Raw genomic sequence first — 20508 nt, forward strand, 5'->3', positions numbered from 1 at the left:
CAAGTTCAGATTTAGAAGTAAGAATCTTCTGCTCTAATAATCTCCTACATAAAACTCATCATTAGATTTTCCTCCAGATTCTCATTCTTGAATCTCTCCTCTCAAAAGTTTCAAGGCTTGTCACTGAATCCCACTTTCTTCTACTGGAGACTCATCTACTTTCCAGAAGCCACTCTGGTCCCTGCCTGATTCAGCCACTCCTCCCCTCCCCTCTCCTCTTCCTGCCATGTCCTATTCCCCTCCACTCATTCCCAGTCTTCATCGACTTCAACAACCTCTCCTCTCCACTGGTGTCAACAACACTGCCAACTTTGTTTCTCAGGTCCAAATCTTCCTACCGCTTTCCTATTACCTGAAGCAAAAAGCCTTCCAAAAGCCTCAGTCATCACTGTTTACCACTCACTTTTTTATTTCTCTCCCACCACCTCACTCAATGGACATGAGTTCGAGTAAGCTCCAGGAGTTGGTGAGGAACAGGGAAGCCTGGTGTGCTGCAGTTCATGGGGTCACAAAGAGTCGGACACAACTGAGCGACTGAACTGAACTGAACCTCACTGATGATCTTTTTCCTTCTAATCCATTCACTCTTCAGCTTTTCTTGGACCTTATTCCTTCACTCCTCTCCTCACTGTTTCTATCACACCTATTTAATCTTCAGCCTGAAGACATCAGCCTTTTCGATGCTTTGCTTTATGCTTTATAATCCGTGCTCAATTTCCCAACACTTTCCCCACCCCGTCACCTTCTCACTCACAGCTTGCAGCTCTTGAACCTGCTTCTCCAGGACTGCACAGTGATTGAAAAGGTCACTGTAGTGCTGCTGGTTCTCACGGAGACTCTGACTGGTGTCACAGAGCTGAATAGAAAGGGTATTTTTCTCTTCCAGCAGTTGAGAGAACTGAAATAGGAGAGACGATAAGCACTAGCCCACAGGACTGTTTCACCAGGAGCAGGCAGTGTGCATGCTCAGTCATGTCTGACTCTTTACAACTCTGTAGTCCACCAGGCTCCCTGTCCGTGGGATTTTTCAGGCAAGAATACTGGAGCAGGTTGCCATTTCCTCCTCCAGGGGATCTTCCTGATCCAGGGATCGAATCTGCATTTCCTGCATCCTGCACTGGCAGGAAGACTCTTTACCACTGAACCACCTGGGAAGGCCCACAATCAGGTAGAGATATAAACAAAGTCTGAGCATCCATGGAAAGAATTAGGGTGGCGGCTTGGAAAGGAGACATTCTATGCTGACAGCCCATCTGCTACTACCCATACTAGAGCCCAAGAAGCAGTGCTCCTAGTTAGCTGGGACCCAGTTAGTGGAAGCTTTAATATCCCCAAACTATGAACTCCATGAGGGATCACTGTGTATCCTCAATACCCAGCATATGGCTAGGCTCACAGAAGGTAGACAATAGTTATTTGTTTGCTGAATGATGAATAAGTGAATGATCAACCCTAGGGATGGAGATGTTCTCATTCTTGATCTAGGTGCTGCTTGTACAGGTGTCCTCACTTCGTGAAAATATACCAGACTGTATTTGTGATTTGTGTGCCTTTTTGGTGTTTTACCCCACTAAAATATTTACATGAAAAATGTTTCACTGGCTATTCACTGCAGTTTCAAGTACCATCCTAGAAAGACAAATGCCCAGAGTAACTCACAGTCTAATCTTCAGGAAAGCAAATATAACAAGGTTGAGATGGGATCTACTTTGTAGAAAGAGGAGGTGTTAAGAGCTATGAAGGGCAGAACTTTTTGGAAACAACTGAGTAGGCTGAAAGAGGAACTGGATAGGATCTGCTATGGAGTCTCCCCACCATAGCACCCTCTGAAAACTCCCAGAAAACACCCCCAACAAAGGGTCTGTAATTTTACCAATTCACTGTGACCAACTAACCTACTTTAAAAAACGCAAATTTTAAATGCAAATTTTTTTTAACTCTGCCAGAGTTAACAGTGTTATCAGTCTCTGATACTTCAATGTTAGTTGAATTTAACAACATTTAATGAGTGCCTTCTACACAAACCAGGGGCTTCCCTGGTGACTCAGACGGTAAAGCATCTGCCTACAGTGCGGGAGACCCGGGTTTGATCCCTGGGTCAGGAAGATCCCCTGGAGAAGGAAATGGCAACCCCCTCCAGTATTCTTGCCTAGAAAATTCCATGGAGAGAGGAGTGTGGTAGGCTACAGTCCGTGGGGTTGCAAAGAGTCAGACACGACTGAGCTACTTCACTTTCTTTCTTCTTTCTTTCTACACAAACCAGGCACTGTGTTTTCCATGTACATTACCATCTTTATCCCAGACTGACCTGCTGCTAACATTTGGGGCAAATTACTTAATATCTCTGGGCCTTAATTTCCTCATCTGTGTACAGCCTATTGATCTTTACCATTTTTGGATCACAGATCCCTTGGTGAATGCCTGAGTTTTTGTGATGAGAAACTTAACACTCACAAACACATCATTTTGTATATAATTTTTGGACATTTATATTGATAGCCCTCCTGAAAGCTAATTTTTGGATCCCAGAGTCTAAATGATCACTCAAATTCCTCCTGGCACTAACATAAACTACCTAGCTGGGTTCCTCTGAAGAAGGCAGAACTGGGTGAGGTGCTGCCAGAGAATAATCTGACTAGTCAGAGACAACAGGAGTATAAAGATTCATAAGATGGTGAGGGGAGGGAAGCAGGTGATGAAGGAAGAGAAGCCAAAGAATGGATGAGGGGACAAGACAGATATGAGAAGGCACTGAGAATAATTTTCTTTTTTCCTGCCTTGCCCTTTGCTCTAGGGACCAGATGGCAAAGCAGCTCTTCCCATAGAAAGAGGTCCATCTACTCCAGCATGCTTCCTAGAGTGTCTAGAGTGGCCAGCCTGGGGTTCAGGAAAAAGCAAATTGGCTTCTTTAATTCCACAACATTAGATACACAGTGAGGAAGCTTACAAATGGAGTAGAATGAAAAGCAGACCCCTCACCTCTATCGCTCTGTCTAATCACATATGCAAGCCTCCTTCCTGAGACTCTTCCCTGCCACACACTAGTGAGAAATACCGGGGAGCTTGCTGGAGGATTTGTGAGAAGTTATGGGAAGATGATGTTGGGTAGGATGTCTTCCTAAAGGAGTTGGCTTTTATCATTCTTATTGAATGGGCTTCTCCAAATCACTCCCAAGGGCTCTGCAAAGGCGAGGAAAAAGAAATGGCCCTGTGTCTGGTGCTTTAGGGTGAGGGATCCAGGCTCTGAGAAAGGTAAAACTTTTGTTTTCTAATAGAGCTAGAGCCTAAGCTTAAACAGCTTCTACTTACCTTCTTGCTTCTAGTCATGGAAACAAGAAATTGAACTTCAGGCTAGCAGGGAACACATACCTTGCTGTTCAGTTGCTGAATTCTTAACTCCTTTTGGTGAATTTCTTTTAAGCTGTCATTGAGCTGAGTCCTAAGATGCTCTGTCTCATAAACTAGGTTTTGTGATCCATTGAGGGAAACTGATGTCTCTGGGGATGCCTGCCAGGATATAAACACTGATAAAACTCTCTCCTAACATTGTGCATACTTAAATCCTTCCCTCCAGAAACCCTGCCCACCTCACAGGAAGTCATCAGATGGCTTGCCTAATAGTGGCAGATGAGCACTTGGCTTGCAGGAAACTAAACGTTTCCTCCAACCAGCAATCAGCATTGGAATTACTCACCTGTCTTTGGTACTGCACTTTGTGGGTCTCAGTCTGTGAGGAAGAAGATCTCAATTCCCTCACAAGGTTCTGCAGATGGCTGAGCTGCTGATCTTTATCTGCGATAGCCATAAAGTACTGCTCCTTCATTCTCCTCTCTTGCATTTCCCAGGAATTCTTCTCTATCCTAGAGAAAATATGAAATAGGCATAGGCAAAAATATACTTGTGAGACAAAGATGAATAACTACGTATTCGAAACATGTAATGGGATGTAGAGATATAGTTGAAAATATATAACCAGAGCGAAATTTATGTTATAAATAGAATTGTGCAGCAAGATGATGAAGAGGAACTTAAAAGAGAACTGTAACTGGCAGGACTGGGGAAGATTTCACAGAAAACAGGTATTTGATCTGAACCCTGAACAATGAGTCAGGTTTCCATAATGGGAAAAGCATTCCAGGTGGAGAATAGAACAAAAGTACAAGAATGAATGAATATACACAGTGATTTTTGGAACTGTTGTAGCACATAGTGTGGTGAGTGGATAGAGCAGGGAATGAAGGTGAAGAGGAAAGAAGTCAGATACTGTGGGGCACTGAACACCATACTGAATAAAACTTACTCTGTAAACAATGGCTGCTGATGCTAAGTCACTTCAGTTGTGTCTGAATGGCAAACCACTGTAATTCTTTAGAACAACATCAGGGTTATGAGGGTGCCACTGTAGAGTCTGAAGGAGCTGAGTTCAAATGCTGGCTCTGTTCTACACTAGGCATGAGACCCTGAGTAAAAGTTACTTAATCTCTCTAAGTTTCATTGATGAAATGGGAATAAATGATCTACTCCTTAGAATTATTGTGATGATTTAATGAGATACCATATGTCACGTACCAAACACAGGTGAGCAATTCCAACGCTGATTGCTGCTCAGAGGTAACCACTACCCAGGAAGCATCAGCTTCCTGAAGCTACATGTCCATCTGCCTCTATTAGGCAAACCATCTGATGACTTCCTGTGAGGGGGGCAGGGTTTCTGGAGGGAAGGATTTAAATATAAACTGCTGCTATTTATTTATGCCCTGCATTTGACCAAGAGGGAAGCTTCTATTTGATTCCAGCTAATTTTCTGAAGAACTAGCAAAACTGCCTCTGTGCCAAATTCTTTAGTTCTACTTCTCGCTACACTATGCCTGAAAAAAAAAGGGGCTGTAATCAAATTTCTGCAGCATCTCTTTACTTTGACTAGTCTCTATTTTTCCCAATAATACAAGGCTGTGTTTGAACTACATCAGACTTTTCTGTCTTTTTCTCTAGAAGCAAGGTAAAATGGTCCTTTCTTTTCTAAAGGACATAAACCTATTATGAAAGAATCCTGCTGTGTCAAAAGGTGACCTGCATTACAGTCAGATTTTTTTTTTCAAAAAGGCAGAACAATAAAACTTAGAAACTAAAATAAATTTTTATTACAAGGCCACTATATGGAAAAGGCACAGAAAATCCTCTAATACACTTTCTCTGATATTTGTCTGTGAAAAATGAGAGAGAATAAGAAAGGAAGAGTTTAAGAGTGAGAATGCACAAAAAAGATCACAGATCTTTTACAAAGCTTCAAATAGCCTTTTTTTTTTTTTGAAAGATGGACAAGTAGTTACAATCTGGAGAGACCCTCAATGGAGAATAGGAGCTAAGGAACAAGCCTGATTACTTAAGAGAACAGCCATAAAAGGGCTATACCTCATTACCCCTTAAGTAAGAGAGCACAGGAACCAGAGCAGAATAAGCAAACCAGTAGTTGAAGTAGAAGAGAAAGGTTATTGCATAAATCCATACTCTTCTGATGAGCCAACCCCAGTGCCACAGAAACCTGAATGAGATGTTGCAGCTTTTTCATATTTGGAAAGCTCATTTCTTGAAAGTATTTCAAGAGCAAGACAGGGATCCTATTTTAAAAAGATATTCAGCAAAGAAACTGGTCCTAAAGCCAGTGAATCAAATCTGTCTTCATGTCTTCTTCCTTCTAAAGGTGAAGTAAAATGTCTTCCTTTCCTTCTTATAATTTACTCACAGCCACTTGATATATAATTTTTCTTTCCTTCAAAACTGCTTAAATGTGGAAGGTAAAGAGAGAAAGGCTAAAAGAATGGTGAAAAAGGAGAAAATTAAGGAAACCAAAAAATCAATAGACAAGAAATCATTTTTTTCTCCCTCTTTTTCTCTTCCCTAAGGGTCAACTTTATCAGGAAAGTCTTCTTTCAGAATCTCTGTCATGAAGTTTCAAGAGGAACAAGTGGCTTCAAAAAACAAGCCTTTAAAACTGTGCACCTCTTCTTTCGTTGATAATAGCAACTTGACACAATATTCTTTTAGTTCAGCTCAGTTCAGTCGCTCAGTCGTGTAACTCTTTGCACCCCATGAGCAGCAGCACGCCAGGCCTCCCTATCCAACACCAACTCCAGGAGCCCACCCAAACTCATGTCCATTGAGCTGGTGATGCCATCCAACCACCTCATCCTCTGTCATCCCCTTCTCCTCCTGCCCTCAATCTTTTCCAGCATCAGGGTTTTTTCAAATGAGTCAGCTCTTCCCATCAGGTGGCCAAAGTACTGGAGTTTCAGCTTCAACATCAGATGTTCCAATGAACACCCAGGACTGATCTTCTTTAGGATGGACTGGTTGGATCTCCTTGCAGTCCAAGGGACTCTCAAGAGTCTTCTCCAACACCACAGTTCAAAAGCATCAATTCTTCAGCACTCAGCTTTCATTATAGTCCAACTCTCACATCCATACATGACTACTGGAAAAAATAATAGCCTTGACTAGACGGACCTTTGTCAGCAAAGTAATGTCTCTGCTTTTTAATATGCTGTCTAGGTTGGTCATAATTTTCCTTCCAAGGAGTAAGCATCTAATTTCATGGCTGCAATCATCATCTGTAGTGATTTTGGAGCCCCCAAAAATAAAAGTCACTGTTTCCACTGTTTCCCCATCTATTTCCCATGAAGTGATGGGACCAGATGCCATGATCTTAGTTTTCTGAATGTTGAGCTTTAAGCCAACTTTTTCACTCTCCTCTTTCACTTTCATCAAGAGGCTCTTTAGCTCCTCTTCACTTTCTGCCATAACGGTGGTATCATCTGCATATCTGAGGTTATTGATATTTCTCCTGGCAATCTTGATTCCAGCTTATGCTTCTTCCAGCCCAGCATTTCTCATGATGTACTCTGCATATAAGTTAAATAAGCAGGGTGACAATATACAGCCTTGATGTACTCCTTTTCCTATTTGGAACCAGTCTGTTCCATGTCCAGTTCTAACTGTTGCTTCCTGACCTGCATGCATATAGGTTTCTCAAGAGGCAGGTCAGGTGGTCTGGTATTCCCACCTCTTTCAGAATTTTCCACAGTTTATTGTGATCCACAGTCAAAGGCTTTGGCATAGTCAATAAAGCAGAAATAGATGTTTTCTGGAACTGTCTTGCTTTTTCGATGATCCAGCACATGTTGGCAATTTGATCTCTGGTTCCTCTGCCTTTTCTAAAACCAGCTTGAACATCTGGAAGTTCATGGTTCACGTCTTGCTGAAGCCTGGCTTGGAGAATTTTGAGCATTACTTTACTAGCGTGTGAGATGAGTGCAACTGTGCAGTAGTTTGAGCATTCTTTGGCATTGCTTTTCTTTGGGATTGGAATGAAAACTGACCTTTTCCAGTCCTGTGGCCATTGCTGAGTTTTCCAAATTTGCTGGCATACTGAGTGCAGCACTTTCACAGCATCATCTTTCAGGATTTGAAAGAGCTCAACTGGAATTCCATCACCTCCACTAGTTTTGTTTGTAGTAATGCTTCCTAAGGCTCACTTAACTTCACATTCCAGGATGTCTGGCTCTAGTTGAGTGATTACACCATTATGATTAACTGGGTTGTGAAGATCTTTTTTGTACAGTTCTGTGTTTTCTTGCCACCTCTTCTTATATCTTCTGCTTCTGTCAGGTCCATACCACTTCTCTCCTTTATTGAGCCCATCTTTGCATGAAATGTTCCCTTGGTATCTCTAATTTTCTTGAAGAGATCTCTAGTCCTTCCCAACTATTGTTTTCCTCTATTTCTTTGCACTGATTGCTGAGAAAGGCTTTCTTATCTCTCCTTGCTATTCTTTGGAACTCTGCATTCCAGTGGGTTTATCTTTCCTTTTCTCCTTTGCTTTCCGCTTTTCTTCTTTTCACAACTATTTGTTAGGCCTCCTCAGACAGCCACTTTACTTTTTTGCATTTCTTTTTCCTGGGGATGGTCTTGATCCCTATCTCCTGTACAATGTCACGAACCTCTGTCCAGAGTTCATCAGGCACTCTATCAGATCTAGTCCCTTAAATCTATTTCTCACTTCCACTGTATAATCATAAGGGATTTGATTTAGGTCATACCTGAATGGTTTAGTGGTTTTCCCCACTTTCTTCAATTTAAGCCTGAATTTGGCAATGAGTTCATGATCTGAGCCACAGTCACCTCCCGGTCTTGTTTTTGCTGACTGTACAGAGCTCTCCATCTCTGGCTACAAAGAATTAATCAATCTGATTTCAGTGTTGACCATCTGGTGATGTCCATGTGTAGAGTCTTCTCTTGTGTTGTTGGAAGAGCGTGTTTGCTATGACCAGTGTGTTCTCTTGGCAAAACTCTATTAGCCTTTGCCCTGCTTCATTCTGTACTCCAAGGCCAAATTTGCCTGTTACTCCAGGTGTTTCTTGACTTCCTATTTTTGCATTCCAGTCCCCTATAATGAAAAGGGCATCTTTTTTGGGTGTTACTGCTAAAAGGTCTTGTAGGTCTTCGTAGAACCGTTCAGCTTCTTCAGTGTTACTGGTTGGGGCATAGACTTGGATTACTGTGATATTAAATGGTTTGCCTTGGAAACGAACAGAGAACATTCTGTCGTTTTTGAGATTGCATCCAAGTACTGCATTTTGGACTCTTTTGTCGACTATGATGGCTACTCCATTTCTTCTAAGGGATTCCTGCCCACAGTAATAGATAAAATGGTCATCTGAGTTAAATTCACCCATTCCAGTCCATTTTAGTTCACTGATTCCTTTTCAGTTCAGTTCAGTTCAGTTGCTCAGTTGTGTCCGACTCTTTGTGACCCCATGAATTGCAGCACGCCAGGCCTCCCTGTCCATCACCAACTCCCAGAGTTCATTCAAACTCATGTTCATCGAGTTGGTGATGCCATCCAGCCATCTCATCCTCTGTCGTCCCCTTCTCCTCCTGCCCCCAATCCCTCCCAGCATCAGAGTCTTTTCCAAGGAGTCAACTCGTCACATGAGGTGGCCAAAGTACTGGAGTTTCAGCTTTAACATCACTCCTTCCAATGAATACCCAGGACTGATCTCCTTCAGGATGGACTGGTTGGACCTCCTTGCAGTCCAAGGAACTCGCAAGAGTCTTCTCCAACACCACAGTTCAAAAGCATCAATTCTTTGGTGCTCAGCTTTCTTCACAGTCCAACTCTCACATCCATACATGACCATAGGAAAACCATAGCCTTGACTAGATGGACCTTTGTTGGCAAAGTAATATCTCTGCTTTTTAATATGCTATCTAGGTTGGTCATAATTTTCCTTCTAAGGAGTAAGCGTCTTTTAATTTCATGGCTGCAATCACCATCTGCAGGGATTTTGGAGCCCAAAAAAATAAAGTCTGACACTGTTTCCCCATCTATTTCCCATGAAGTGATGGGACCAGATGCCATGATCTTAGTTTTCTGAATGTTGAGCTTTAAGCCAACTTTTTCACTCTCCACTTTCACTTTCATTAAGAAGCTCTTTAGTTCCTCTTCACTTTCTGCCATAAGGGTGGTGTCATCTGCATATCTGAGGTTATTGATATTTCTCCCAGCAATCTTGATTCCAGCTTGTGCTTAATTTGGATACTATATGGGTGACATCAAGGTGATGCTCCCTTGTGCTCCCAATCACCTTCAGAGGGCCCTAAATTCAGTGCTCGGCCTTAATGTGCATCTGAAGGAAGATGGTTTCTTGATGATGAACTGCGATTATAGGGAATAAGCTGGGGCAGCTATTCCCTGCCGGAAAAAAGGCATGAGGTTGAAGTGGAGTAATTCACCTTCCTTCTGGAGATTCAATTACAGAATGAAGAAACAGGAGAAATTCAGTTTTTTCACTTATGAGAAAGTCTGTAAATATGTTGAATTGAAAATTTTTTGGATGTAATGTCACTCCATAAAACTTAAATGACCCAATTCGAAAAAGTGTTTTGTTCCATAAACTTTGCTTAAGGTTTATTTTGACATACCATGTTAGTAAAGCATCTAGGATCTGTGAAGGAACAAATCTCTCATATTTACACATTAAGAGCTCTCTTAGGAGGACATCCCTCATGGTGCAGTGGTTAAGAATCCACCTTGTGATGCACAGGAAACAGGTTTGATCCCTGGCTGGGGAACTAAGATCCCATATGCTAAAAGGCAAAGAACCTGATGCAGCCTAATTAGTAATTAATTTTAAAAATGCTAAAGAGCTCTCCTAGGGATGTTACAATAATTATTTTTATTATACTGATATACTGATACTTTTATTATACTGTCATCAGGGTAGCCCCTGTGTAAGCTGGATCAGACTCTACACTCCACCTCATATTCTCTGTATTCTCTTGCCTGTGCTGGCCCTGTAGCAGCAGGTAAGGCAAAGCAGGTGGTGCTTGGTCAGCAGCACTTTCCAACATACAGATTCTCCTTTCAGTACCAAATCTTGAAAGGTTTGGTTTTACTAAGGTGCATTGCACCGTCTTACCGAACAGTAACAAAGTCCCAACAAGGAGGCTGCAAGAACAGGACCTGTCTATATACTGTTAAGCACTTACTCTTTACCTTTACTTTTTGTATCAAATCTGAGACACTGAATTAAATGAACCATCAAAAATATCAGTTCCTATCATATCTTTTTTTCCTCTAATAGAACATATAGCATTGTTATTCATCTTTAAAAGAAAAGGGCAAGACAAGATGGAGTAGATGCATTTTTCCTTATTCCTCCCACTGTGTACATGTATGCTCAGTCGTGTCTGACTCTTTCTGACCCCATGGACTGTAGCACACCAGGTTCCTCTTTCCCTGGGATTTTCCAGGCAAGAATACTAGAGTGGGTAGCCATTTCCTGCTCCAGGGTACTTCCTGACCTGGAAATTAAACCCGAGTCTCTTGCATCTCCTACATTAGCAGGTGGATTGTTTACCACCACTCCACCTGGGAAAGCCCACATTTCTCCCACTCCTCCAGCAGTAAATTGGTAGTGTCGCCCTTTCCCTCTCAGCATGGTGTTAGTGGAAGCCTACTAAAGATTTAAAGAAGATTGATCATTAAAACTTACAAGACTCCAAAATGTTCAGGAACAACTTAAAATCACTCATCATACTAAAAAACAGGGAAATCACAATTTGATTGAGAAAACAAAATTAACAGATTACAAGACCCAAGATGACACAGATGTTGGAAACATATATACAGAACTAAAGAAGGATTTTAAAGTGGCCATCATATAAATGCTTCAAAAAGTAATAACTAACACACTGGAAATAAATGAAAACAGAGAAAGCCTCAACAAAGAAACAGAAGATATAAAGAAGACCTAAACGGAAATTTTAGGATGAAAAAATATCAAAATATTCAAAATAAAAAGCTAACTCAATGGACTCAAAAAGTGATGAAGGAAAAAACTATCAGTGAACCTGAAGATAGAACAATAACAATAATATTAACAATAATAATTACAATAATACTGCAATAATAATAATTGCAATAACAATTATTGCATCTGAAAGATAAGCAATAAACTGGTTTCATCAAAATTAAAAAGACCGTCTCAATGGAAAGAAGAAAAAAATGAACTGCAGACTGGAAGAAAATATTTGCAAGTCACATATCTGACAAAACACTTGTATCTAGAGTAAAAAACAAACAAAAAGGCTCTCAAAACTCAACAGTAAAAATTAATGACACAATTAGAAAACAGAAAAAACACAAATATTTCATCAAAAAGGATATATAGATGTCAGATAAGCACATAAAAAATGTTCAACATTAGTAGCCCTTATGCAAATTCAAACCACAGTGGAACAGCATTACATACCTGTTAAAAACTAAAATACAGCTACAATATCAAATCCTGATGAAGATGCAGCATTTGATATTGAAACTGGATCACTCATACATTGTTGTAAAATAATACAGTCATTCTGGAATATAGTTTTGTAGCTTCTTTAAAAACGAAACATATTTATTATATGACCTAGAATTTGCACTCCTGGGCAGTTATCTCAGAGAAATTAAAACTTACTGTCAACATGAAAGTCTATACACAAGTGTTTACAGCAACTTTATTTACAGTAGCTAAAAATTAGAAACAACACATGACCTTCAATGGATGAATGGTTGAAGCAGTACATTCATACCATGAAATACTGTTCATCAATAAAAAGAATGAAGTATCGATACATGCAAAGATGTTACAGATGTCAAGGGCATTATACATAAGTAAAGCTAATTTCAAAAGGTTACATACTAAAAAATTCTCAGAATGAGACAAAATTATAAAGATGGAGAAACAGATGAGTGGTTGCCAGAAGTTACGGACATGGAGATGGAGGGAGAGGAAGAGCGACTATAAACTAGTAGCACAAGGGACGTATCCGTGATGACGGGCCAGCTGTGCTTCTTGTTGCAGTGGCGGCTACATGACTCCACACATATCATAAAGCTGCACAGAACTATACACATACTTGAGTGAAAGTCTAATTGGTCAAATCTGCATAAGGTCTTTGAATCATACCAAAGACTATTTCCTGGTTTTGAAATCAAACTATAGTGATATAAGATATTACCACTGGAGGAAACTGGATGAAGAGTACATGAAAGCTCTTTGTACTATTTTTTTTGTAACTCTCTACAAATCTATAATTATTTCATAATAATAAAAGAAAAAACTAAAAGGATCACAGCAAACTGTGGAAAATTCTTAAAAAGATGGGAATACTAGACCACCTTACCTTTCTCTTAAAAAACCTGTATGCAGGTCAAGAAGCAACAGAACTGGACATGGACCAAGAGACTAGTTCAAAATTGGGAAAGGAGTATCACAAGGCTATATACTGTCACCCTGTTTATTTAACTTATATGCAGAGTACATCATTTAAAATGCTAGGCTGTAGGATGAATCACAAGCTGGAATCAAGATTGCTGGGGAAAATATCAGCAATCTCAGATATGCTGATGATACCACTCTACTGGCAGAAAGTGAAGAGGAACTAAGGAGTCTCTAGATAAGGATGAAAGAGGAGAGCAAAAAAGCTGGCTTAAAGCTCAACATTCAAAAAGCTAAGATCATGGCATCGGTCCCATCACTTCATGGCAAACAGAAGGGGGAGAAGTGGAAACAGTGACAGATTTTCTTTTCTTGGGCTCCAAAATCACTGTAGATGGTGACTGTAGCAATGAAATTAAAAGACGCTTGCTCCTTAGAAGGAAAGCTATGACAGGTAACCTAGAAAGTGTATTCAAAAGCAGAGATATCACTTTGTCAACAAAGGTCTATATCGTCAAAGCTATGGCTTTTCCAGTAGTCCTGTGAGAGCTGGACCATAAAGAAAGCTGAGTGCCAAAGAATGATGCTTTTAAATCGTGGTGCTGGAGAAGACTCCTGAGAGTCCCATGGATGGCAAGGAGATCAAACCAGTCAATCCTAAAGGAAATCAGTCCTGAGTATTCATTGGAAGGCCTGATGCTGAAGCTGAAGCTCCAGTAATTTGGCCACCTGATGTGAAGAGCCAACTCATTGGAAAAGATCCTAATGCTGGGAAAGACTAAGGGCAGGAGAAGAGGGCAGCGAAAGATGAGATAGTTAGATGGCATTACCAACTCAATGGACATGAGTTTGAGCAAAGTCTGGGAGATAATGGACAGAGAAGCCTGGCATGCTACAGTCCACGGGGTCACAAAGAGTCAGATATGACTTCCCAACTGAACAACAACGAACAACAACAGAAAGGGTTAAAAAGCAGAGATTACTATACCTGAGCTGATGCAGCTCATGCTGCCAGGAGAGGTTTTCCTGTTTTAGCTCTTCTTGCATAATCTGAAATGTTTTTGTCTTATCTTGATATTCCTGAAGTTGAGCCTTCAGTGGACGTAACTCAGTGATTTCTTGGTTAATCTGTAAATATTGCTGCTGCAGATTCTTCAACTCCTTCAGCTTTAACCAAAAGGAAAGTGAAAGGGTGATTTATCACATTTCATGAACATAGCTAGCTCCCTGTTAAGTCAGTCAACATCACAATAGACTACTAATACCTAACAATCCACTGACATAATTGCAGCATGAATCCCTAATGTAGTGAAATGCACGCAGCCAGGCTGGTGGGAATCTCCCCATGGAGTGGCCATGAAGGCAGCAAAGCCCAACAACTACTGCAACTTCCCAGTCCCCTGGCCCTGAGGTTCTAAGCTGATTCTAGATTTAAAACTCTGGAGATGGGATAGACAATGGACTTACAGCTACTTGGGGGTGGTAACTCCCTAAGATAAAAAGTATAAAGATAGACTGGCTTTCTATTTAACCATGTGCCCTGGCTAGGCTTCTAAACACTGGTTCATGAATATCAACCTTAATTCTACCATAGATGATGTTGATTATAAAGAAGGCAGTGATGCCCAGGCCCAGTGCTTAAGAACAGTTAGAATTTGGAGTCAGCTATCCTGCCCACATAGTGGGCATGTTTCACATACTCTTTAAGCCTTAATTTCCTTCACCTATAAAATGAAGATAATTACAGTACCTCTTATAAAGATTATGAGAATTTGACAAGAAAATTAACATATAAAAGTCAGTGGTGGTGTTGATGATGATGAACTTGCCTTTAATTAACAAACCTGCCTATCTATTACATTGCAGATATATCTTCTAACTCTTTACCCCCAATGTTCATTAAAAGCTTGGAGGTAAGAAATAATGTGAGGATGTCAGGGCAAAGAGGGGGGCCCTAAACACGTATCTCTTTCACCCATCTGGAAATATCACTAAAGCTACAATAAAGATATTTTATAAGCATAAAACACATGAACAAGAACAACAAGAGAGGAGTCAGTAGCAACGAAAATAATTTTGGAAGCTAAAAAGTAGATGTATAAATGGTAACTGACTTAACAGATCTGGGAATGGCAAGTCTTAAGATGGCAGTAGGGAAAGTCAAGAACCAACAGAACTTACTTGGCAGACTCTTCAAAAAGCTTAGGAATTAAGAGCACTAGGTACTTTTTGGAAAAGATGGTGATGGGAGTAGCGAGGAGGTGATAGCTGAAGTAAGCAGGATCAGATGAGAACAACAACATCCCTAAAAACACTCCCAATTTCACACTTTTTGTTACTCTGACAGACAACTAGAATTTTATCCTTTAGAGAAGGTTGAAGGAGTGTCTCTGGACTATGGAACAGTTGAAGGTAAAGGTACTGCTCCAGCACCAGAGTGATCAAGTGAATGTATGCTTTCTGAATATTAGAAGACTTTCCCATACTCAGCTTGAAGAGTTCTGACACAGAGGCCTTAACCATCCATGCAGGAAATGGAGAGGTCTTCTTTGGAAAACCTGACTAACCCAAGAGGAACTAAAGATATCAACATGGGGACTGCCCTCAAAAAGCTCAGCAAGATAACCATGAGCTGAAACTCACAGTTGGGAAGTCCCACCCACAAGCATTTTTTAGACTCCACCTTTGAACATGAAGAATAAACCACTGATTAACCCTTCCCTGAAGAACAGCTAACATTAGGCAGGGATAAAAAGAAACTGAAAGAAAAGTAATTCAGAAGACATTAACAGAGGAAAGCATGTCATGTACTCAAAGATTTAAGAGAATATTGGAAATCAGAAGCATTACAGCAGAAATTTTAAAACTATAAAGAAAAACTCAAGAGAAAATTTCAAAGAACAAAATTGCCCCTAATCTACTTGGAGAGATCTATCCATGAGACCAAAAAAAAAAAAAAAAAATCCTTAGAAATCAGAAACATGATAACAAATATGAAAACTCCAATACAGGATTCATAAGACAGAGGTGAGAAAAACCTTCCCAAAATAAAACAAAAAGAATAGAAAAGGTAAGAAAATTATAGAACCAAGCCAGAAGGCCCTACATCTAAATAACAGGATTTTCACAGGGGAAAAAAAGGCGGTAGAGAAAAAGGACAAGGGAAAGTAGTAAAACAGAATTCAAAGGAATTTCTCAAAATTGATGAACATGAATTCTTAGATTCAAAGGACTAGACAGAGTGATGAATAAAAATAGACTCACGCCAAAACACATTATTGTGAAACATCAGAACATACTGGACTGAAAGATTCTATATACAGTTGACCACTGAACAACACAAGAGTGAGTTGAAAATCCGTGTGTACTTTATTGTCAGCCCCTCGTATATGTGGTTCTTCTATATCTGCTGTTCCACATCCACAGAGTCAATCAACTGCTGATCCTAGAGTACTGTAGTATTTATTACTGTAGAAAACCCATGTATAAGTGAATCCATGCATTTTAAAGCCATATTGTTCAAGGTCCAACTGTATTTCCAGAGAGAGAGAGAGGGACATGAGGGAGGGAGAGAAAGATAGAGAGAGAACTAGATAAACAGAGAGAGAACTAGATCACATAAAAAGGATGAAAGATCAGAATCTTTGGACTCCTGAACCACAATGTAAGCTAAAAGGGAATAGAACAATGTCTTCACAGTTTTGAAGAGAAATCATTTTCAGCCTAGAATTCTGTGCTCCACCAAACCACTGGAAATGATTAGACATTTACCTCCCCTGTATCTTTTCTTGGAGAGTTACTGATTTATTCCAACAAAATGATGGCACAAAACCAAGATGAGGAAAACAGAGAATATAAGAAACAGGAGATCTAACACAGGAAAGAACAGGAGGGAGATATTCTAGAAAGAAAATTATGTCCTAGGAATAATATAGGGCAACTGATTCATATAAGAGCAAAAAAGAGAGTTCAAGAGAATTTTATTCCTGAAGACAAAACATACAGGAAAATAAACATCTTGAAAAATGTGGATAAATGACAGTACATCTAGGGTTAAATTACATTGATAAGTACAAAGAAAACTCAGTAACAACAAAAACACAGTTACTCATTCCAGGAAAAACAAAGGTGACAAGGAAAATAAAAGTAATACATAGGTCGGGAGGTGCTTGCGCCCAACTGTGTCAGACTCTCTGCAACTCCATATTGCAACCTGAACACTGGAGTGGGTTTTTTCTTCTCCAGAGGATCTTCCCAACCCAGGGATCAAAACTATGTCTCCTGCATTGCAGGCAGATTCTTTACCCGCTGAGCCACTGGGGAAGTCCCTCACATCCCCTGCTTCTCTTGAATTGGCAGGTGGATTCTCTACCACTGACCCAGATGGGAAGCCCCTCATATCTTTAAACGCTACCTCAAATCACTTTCAGACTGAAGTGCACATACAAACGAAAAGGCACCTCTAGAGATTGGCACTCCATCCTTTAGACAAGAACTGCCCAAGTGCTTCCTTTGATTATGGGAAAGTCCTAAGGAAGTTTGGATGATGAAAACTCCAAAATGTTTCCAGAGTTGTCAGTTATGCCCTAGTAGAATCCCCTGGGTTATTAACTCCTTGCCACTTAGACCCTCAGACTTTATTTGGGAAACTTCCCTTTAACTATGGAAAGAAGAGGACCAAAGTAACCTGAGCTCCTTTCAAACTGAGCTCCTCCCTTAGGTGGTCCTGAGAGAAAGGAAGCCTAGTCTAGGCAGAGGTGATAATTTGCTGGCCTGGGCTGAATATTTAAACTGACAGTGATTGAAATGTTATCATACATGCAGCCAGTGGCTGAGAGACTAGAAATTTCAATGCTCATGAGACAGAGTGAGAACAAGATGCATGGAAAAGAAGAGTCGATGGAGTTAATAATACATTCACTAAGTATGCAGAAGGGCCTCAGCAGACTGGCAGGGCCTGTATGCAATATCACTGAGTCAGACTGTCAGGCCTTCATGTGATTTATAACCCTGCTTAGGCACCCCACTCCAGTACTCCTGCCTGGAAAATCCCATGGATGGAGGAGCCTGGTAGGCTGCAGTCCATGGGGTCGCGAAGAGTCGGACACGACTGAGCAACTTCACTTTCACTTTTCACTTTCATGCATTGGAGAAGGAAATGACAACCCACTCCAGTGTTCTTGCCTAGAGAATCCCAGGGAGGGGGGAGCCTGATGGGCTGCCGTCTATGGGGTCGCACAGAGTCGGACACGACTGAAGTGACTTAGCAGCAGTAGCAGTAGCAATTAGGCTTTATGATTCAGTCATGGCAGATGTAAAAGCCTCAGTCTCAAAAGTTCCTATAATCTCCCCACACACCAATTTCACAAAATAGAGAAAACAGTGTTTTCAGTAACAACCACACTGATAGAGAATATCCACCACAATTGCTGATTATCTACCATATGATTAACTACCTTTCTGCTAAAAACCATGTGAAATACAAACAAGTATAAGATATGACATTTACCAGGAGTTTGAAATTTAAATGGTGCAATAAAAAAATACAAAGGTATAGAAATTTTACACACACAAACACACACACCCATATATATCAAGACAACGTGGGACAAAGGAAAAGAGAAGCATGAGGAAAGTACAGACAGAAGGTAATAGACAATCAAATGATCTGGAAATGTGACCAGAGGATCTAAGTTCTGAAACAACCTTTAAAGAGTAGGAATATTTGCCCAAAAAAGGAAAATGGAGAGGACATTTTTGTTCAGAGGATGGTAATGTGGGTAAGTAGACCAGTTTGTGGGTGAGCAGATCAGATGGCTGACAATAAGAGAAAGAGTAGGGAAGCAATAAAAGGGGACGCTGGAAAGACAGGCAGATACAAACCATGGGGTCTTAAAACCAGACCAAGAGGTTTGAATCCTGAGCATATTTTAGAGATAGAATACTTTTTAAAGGTTACTGAACAATGCAGTAATAAGAGAGTAGTTTCAGAAAAATGTATTCAGCAATGGAGGGGTAACAACTGGGAGCACCAACATTATAACCATTTAAGGGTAAAGTGTTAAAAATTTATCCTAAGGTGTTGATGACGGAAAGGAAAAAAATATTTGAGGCACACTATGAATAAAGAAATGATAGACCCTAGATAGGCTCAATGCAGGAATACAGCCAATATTTTGTAACAACTGTAAATCAAAAGTAACCTTTAAGAATTGTACAAAAATTTTAAAAAAGAAATGACAGACTTTGATGATTAAATGAAATAAAATCATAGACAGTTAGAGCCTTAGGAAACAGAAGAACATTACTATGAGTTATATGGAAATTAAAAAATGCTGGCTTTATAGCACAGGTAACTATAGTCAGTATCTTGTAATAACCTATAATGAAAAATAATTTCAAAAATAATATATGTGTATATGTATAACTAAATCACCTTGCTGTGTACCTAAAACATTGTAAGTCAACTGTACTTCAATAAATATATATATTAAGAAAAAAATCAAATAAATAAAAAATGCTTTGGCTTGTAAATACCCAGCAGACAAAAAGGTATTAATAGAACAGGGGTTAAGAGATGGAAAGTTTAGTCCCTAGTATTTACAATAGCTAAAAATAGTAAAGCAACTCACTGAATAAAACATAGCTAATTCAGACTCTATCCTACCAGCTTTCAGGAAAAAGATTTTGACCTAGAAGATAATCAACACCTGGATAAGTCAGCAGTCCCCAACCTTTTTGGCACCAGGGACCAGTTTCACGGAAGACAGTTTTCCGCGACCGGGGGCGGGTGGAATGGGGATGGTTTGGGGATGATTCAAGCACGTTTCATTCATCGTGCCCTTTATTTCTAGTCTCACGCCACTGCTATCTGAAGGAGATACCGGTCTGCGCCTGGAGGCTGGGGACCTCTGCTATAAACTATATGTGAGGTATATATGGTCCTGAAGAAAACTTTTTGCATTTGCATTCTGAAAACAATGACAAAAGCTTAAGCTCCTAGAACAAAGTCAGCTAAACTGAAACTATTTTAAAAATAAAAATAAATATGCCTAAGTTGTATTAATGTCAAAACTGTAGCTGAAAAGGGAGGTTTTGTTCAGATTACAAAAGGGAAAAAAGATTGTCTATAAATATTCAGTATTAAATGTAATATGAATGAACATATTATCTACCAAGAAAAAAAAATCTGCATAAGACTTTACAGTTTAGGAGAAATTAATTTTTTCCCCTGGGCTAATAATGGTGGCTTAAGACGGTAAAGCGTCTGCCTGCAATGCAAGAGACCTGGGTTCGATCCCAGGGTTGGAAAGATCCCCTGGAGAAAGAAATGGCACCCCACTCCAGTACTCTTGCCTGGAATATCCCATGGACGGAGGAGCCTGGTAGGCTACAGTCCATGGGGTCACAGAGTCGGACACGACTGAGCGACTTCACTTTCACTTTCAATCTTAAAAACTAGAATTTTCATATTCTGGATTTAAAAATAGAAAATTTAGCCCTTTGAAGCTCAATTTATTGCCCATTTGAGTATATGGCCTAGACAGAGTTAAGAAACTGTCATGAAAGTGAAAAGAATAATGTCACAAAGTAGAATCCTGACAGCCTGGCTGGGCTCATACAGTTCTAGTTTTGCCTCTAAATTTTGATAATCTGCAAGTTTTCAGGAAAAAAAAAAAAAAAGACCTGGATTAAACTATGGGATCCTCTTAAAAGCAGTAAAAATTTAACACTGGAGATCTTC

At 40.0% G+C, this 20508-nt stretch overlaps 1 protein-coding gene across 7 annotated transcripts in view; it reads right to left on the bottom strand.

The window, feature by feature from the left end:
• The window catches only part of GOLGB1 (golgin B1), a 76301-nt gene that overhangs the window by 5418 nt on the left and 50375 nt on the right, over window positions 1–20508 (bottom strand). For 3 of the 7 annotated variants that reach the window (XM_027531946.1, XM_027531674.1, XM_027531768.1), the window contains 4 exons: window positions 13753–13931; window positions 3695–3860; window positions 3370–3507; window positions 743–898 (listed from right to left, as the gene is read on the bottom strand). In XM_027531946.1, the coding sequence (XP_027387747.1) occupies window positions 743–898; window positions 3370–3507; window positions 3695–3860; window positions 13753–13931 (639 nt within the window). The remainder of the gene's footprint in view (window positions 1–742; window positions 899–3369; window positions 3508–3694; window positions 3861–13752; window positions 13932–20508) is intronic. The other 4 variants (XM_027531995.1, XM_027531850.1, XM_027532056.1 and 1 more) reach the window with 3 other exon arrangements.

Source organism: Bos indicus x Bos taurus, chromosome 1 (genome assembly GCF_003369695.1).
Source record: "Bos indicus x Bos taurus breed Angus x Brahman F1 hybrid chromosome 1, Bos_hybrid_MaternalHap_v2.0, whole genome shotgun sequence".
Classification (NCBI taxonomy): domain Eukaryota; kingdom Metazoa; phylum Chordata; class Mammalia; order Artiodactyla; family Bovidae; genus Bos; species Bos indicus x Bos taurus.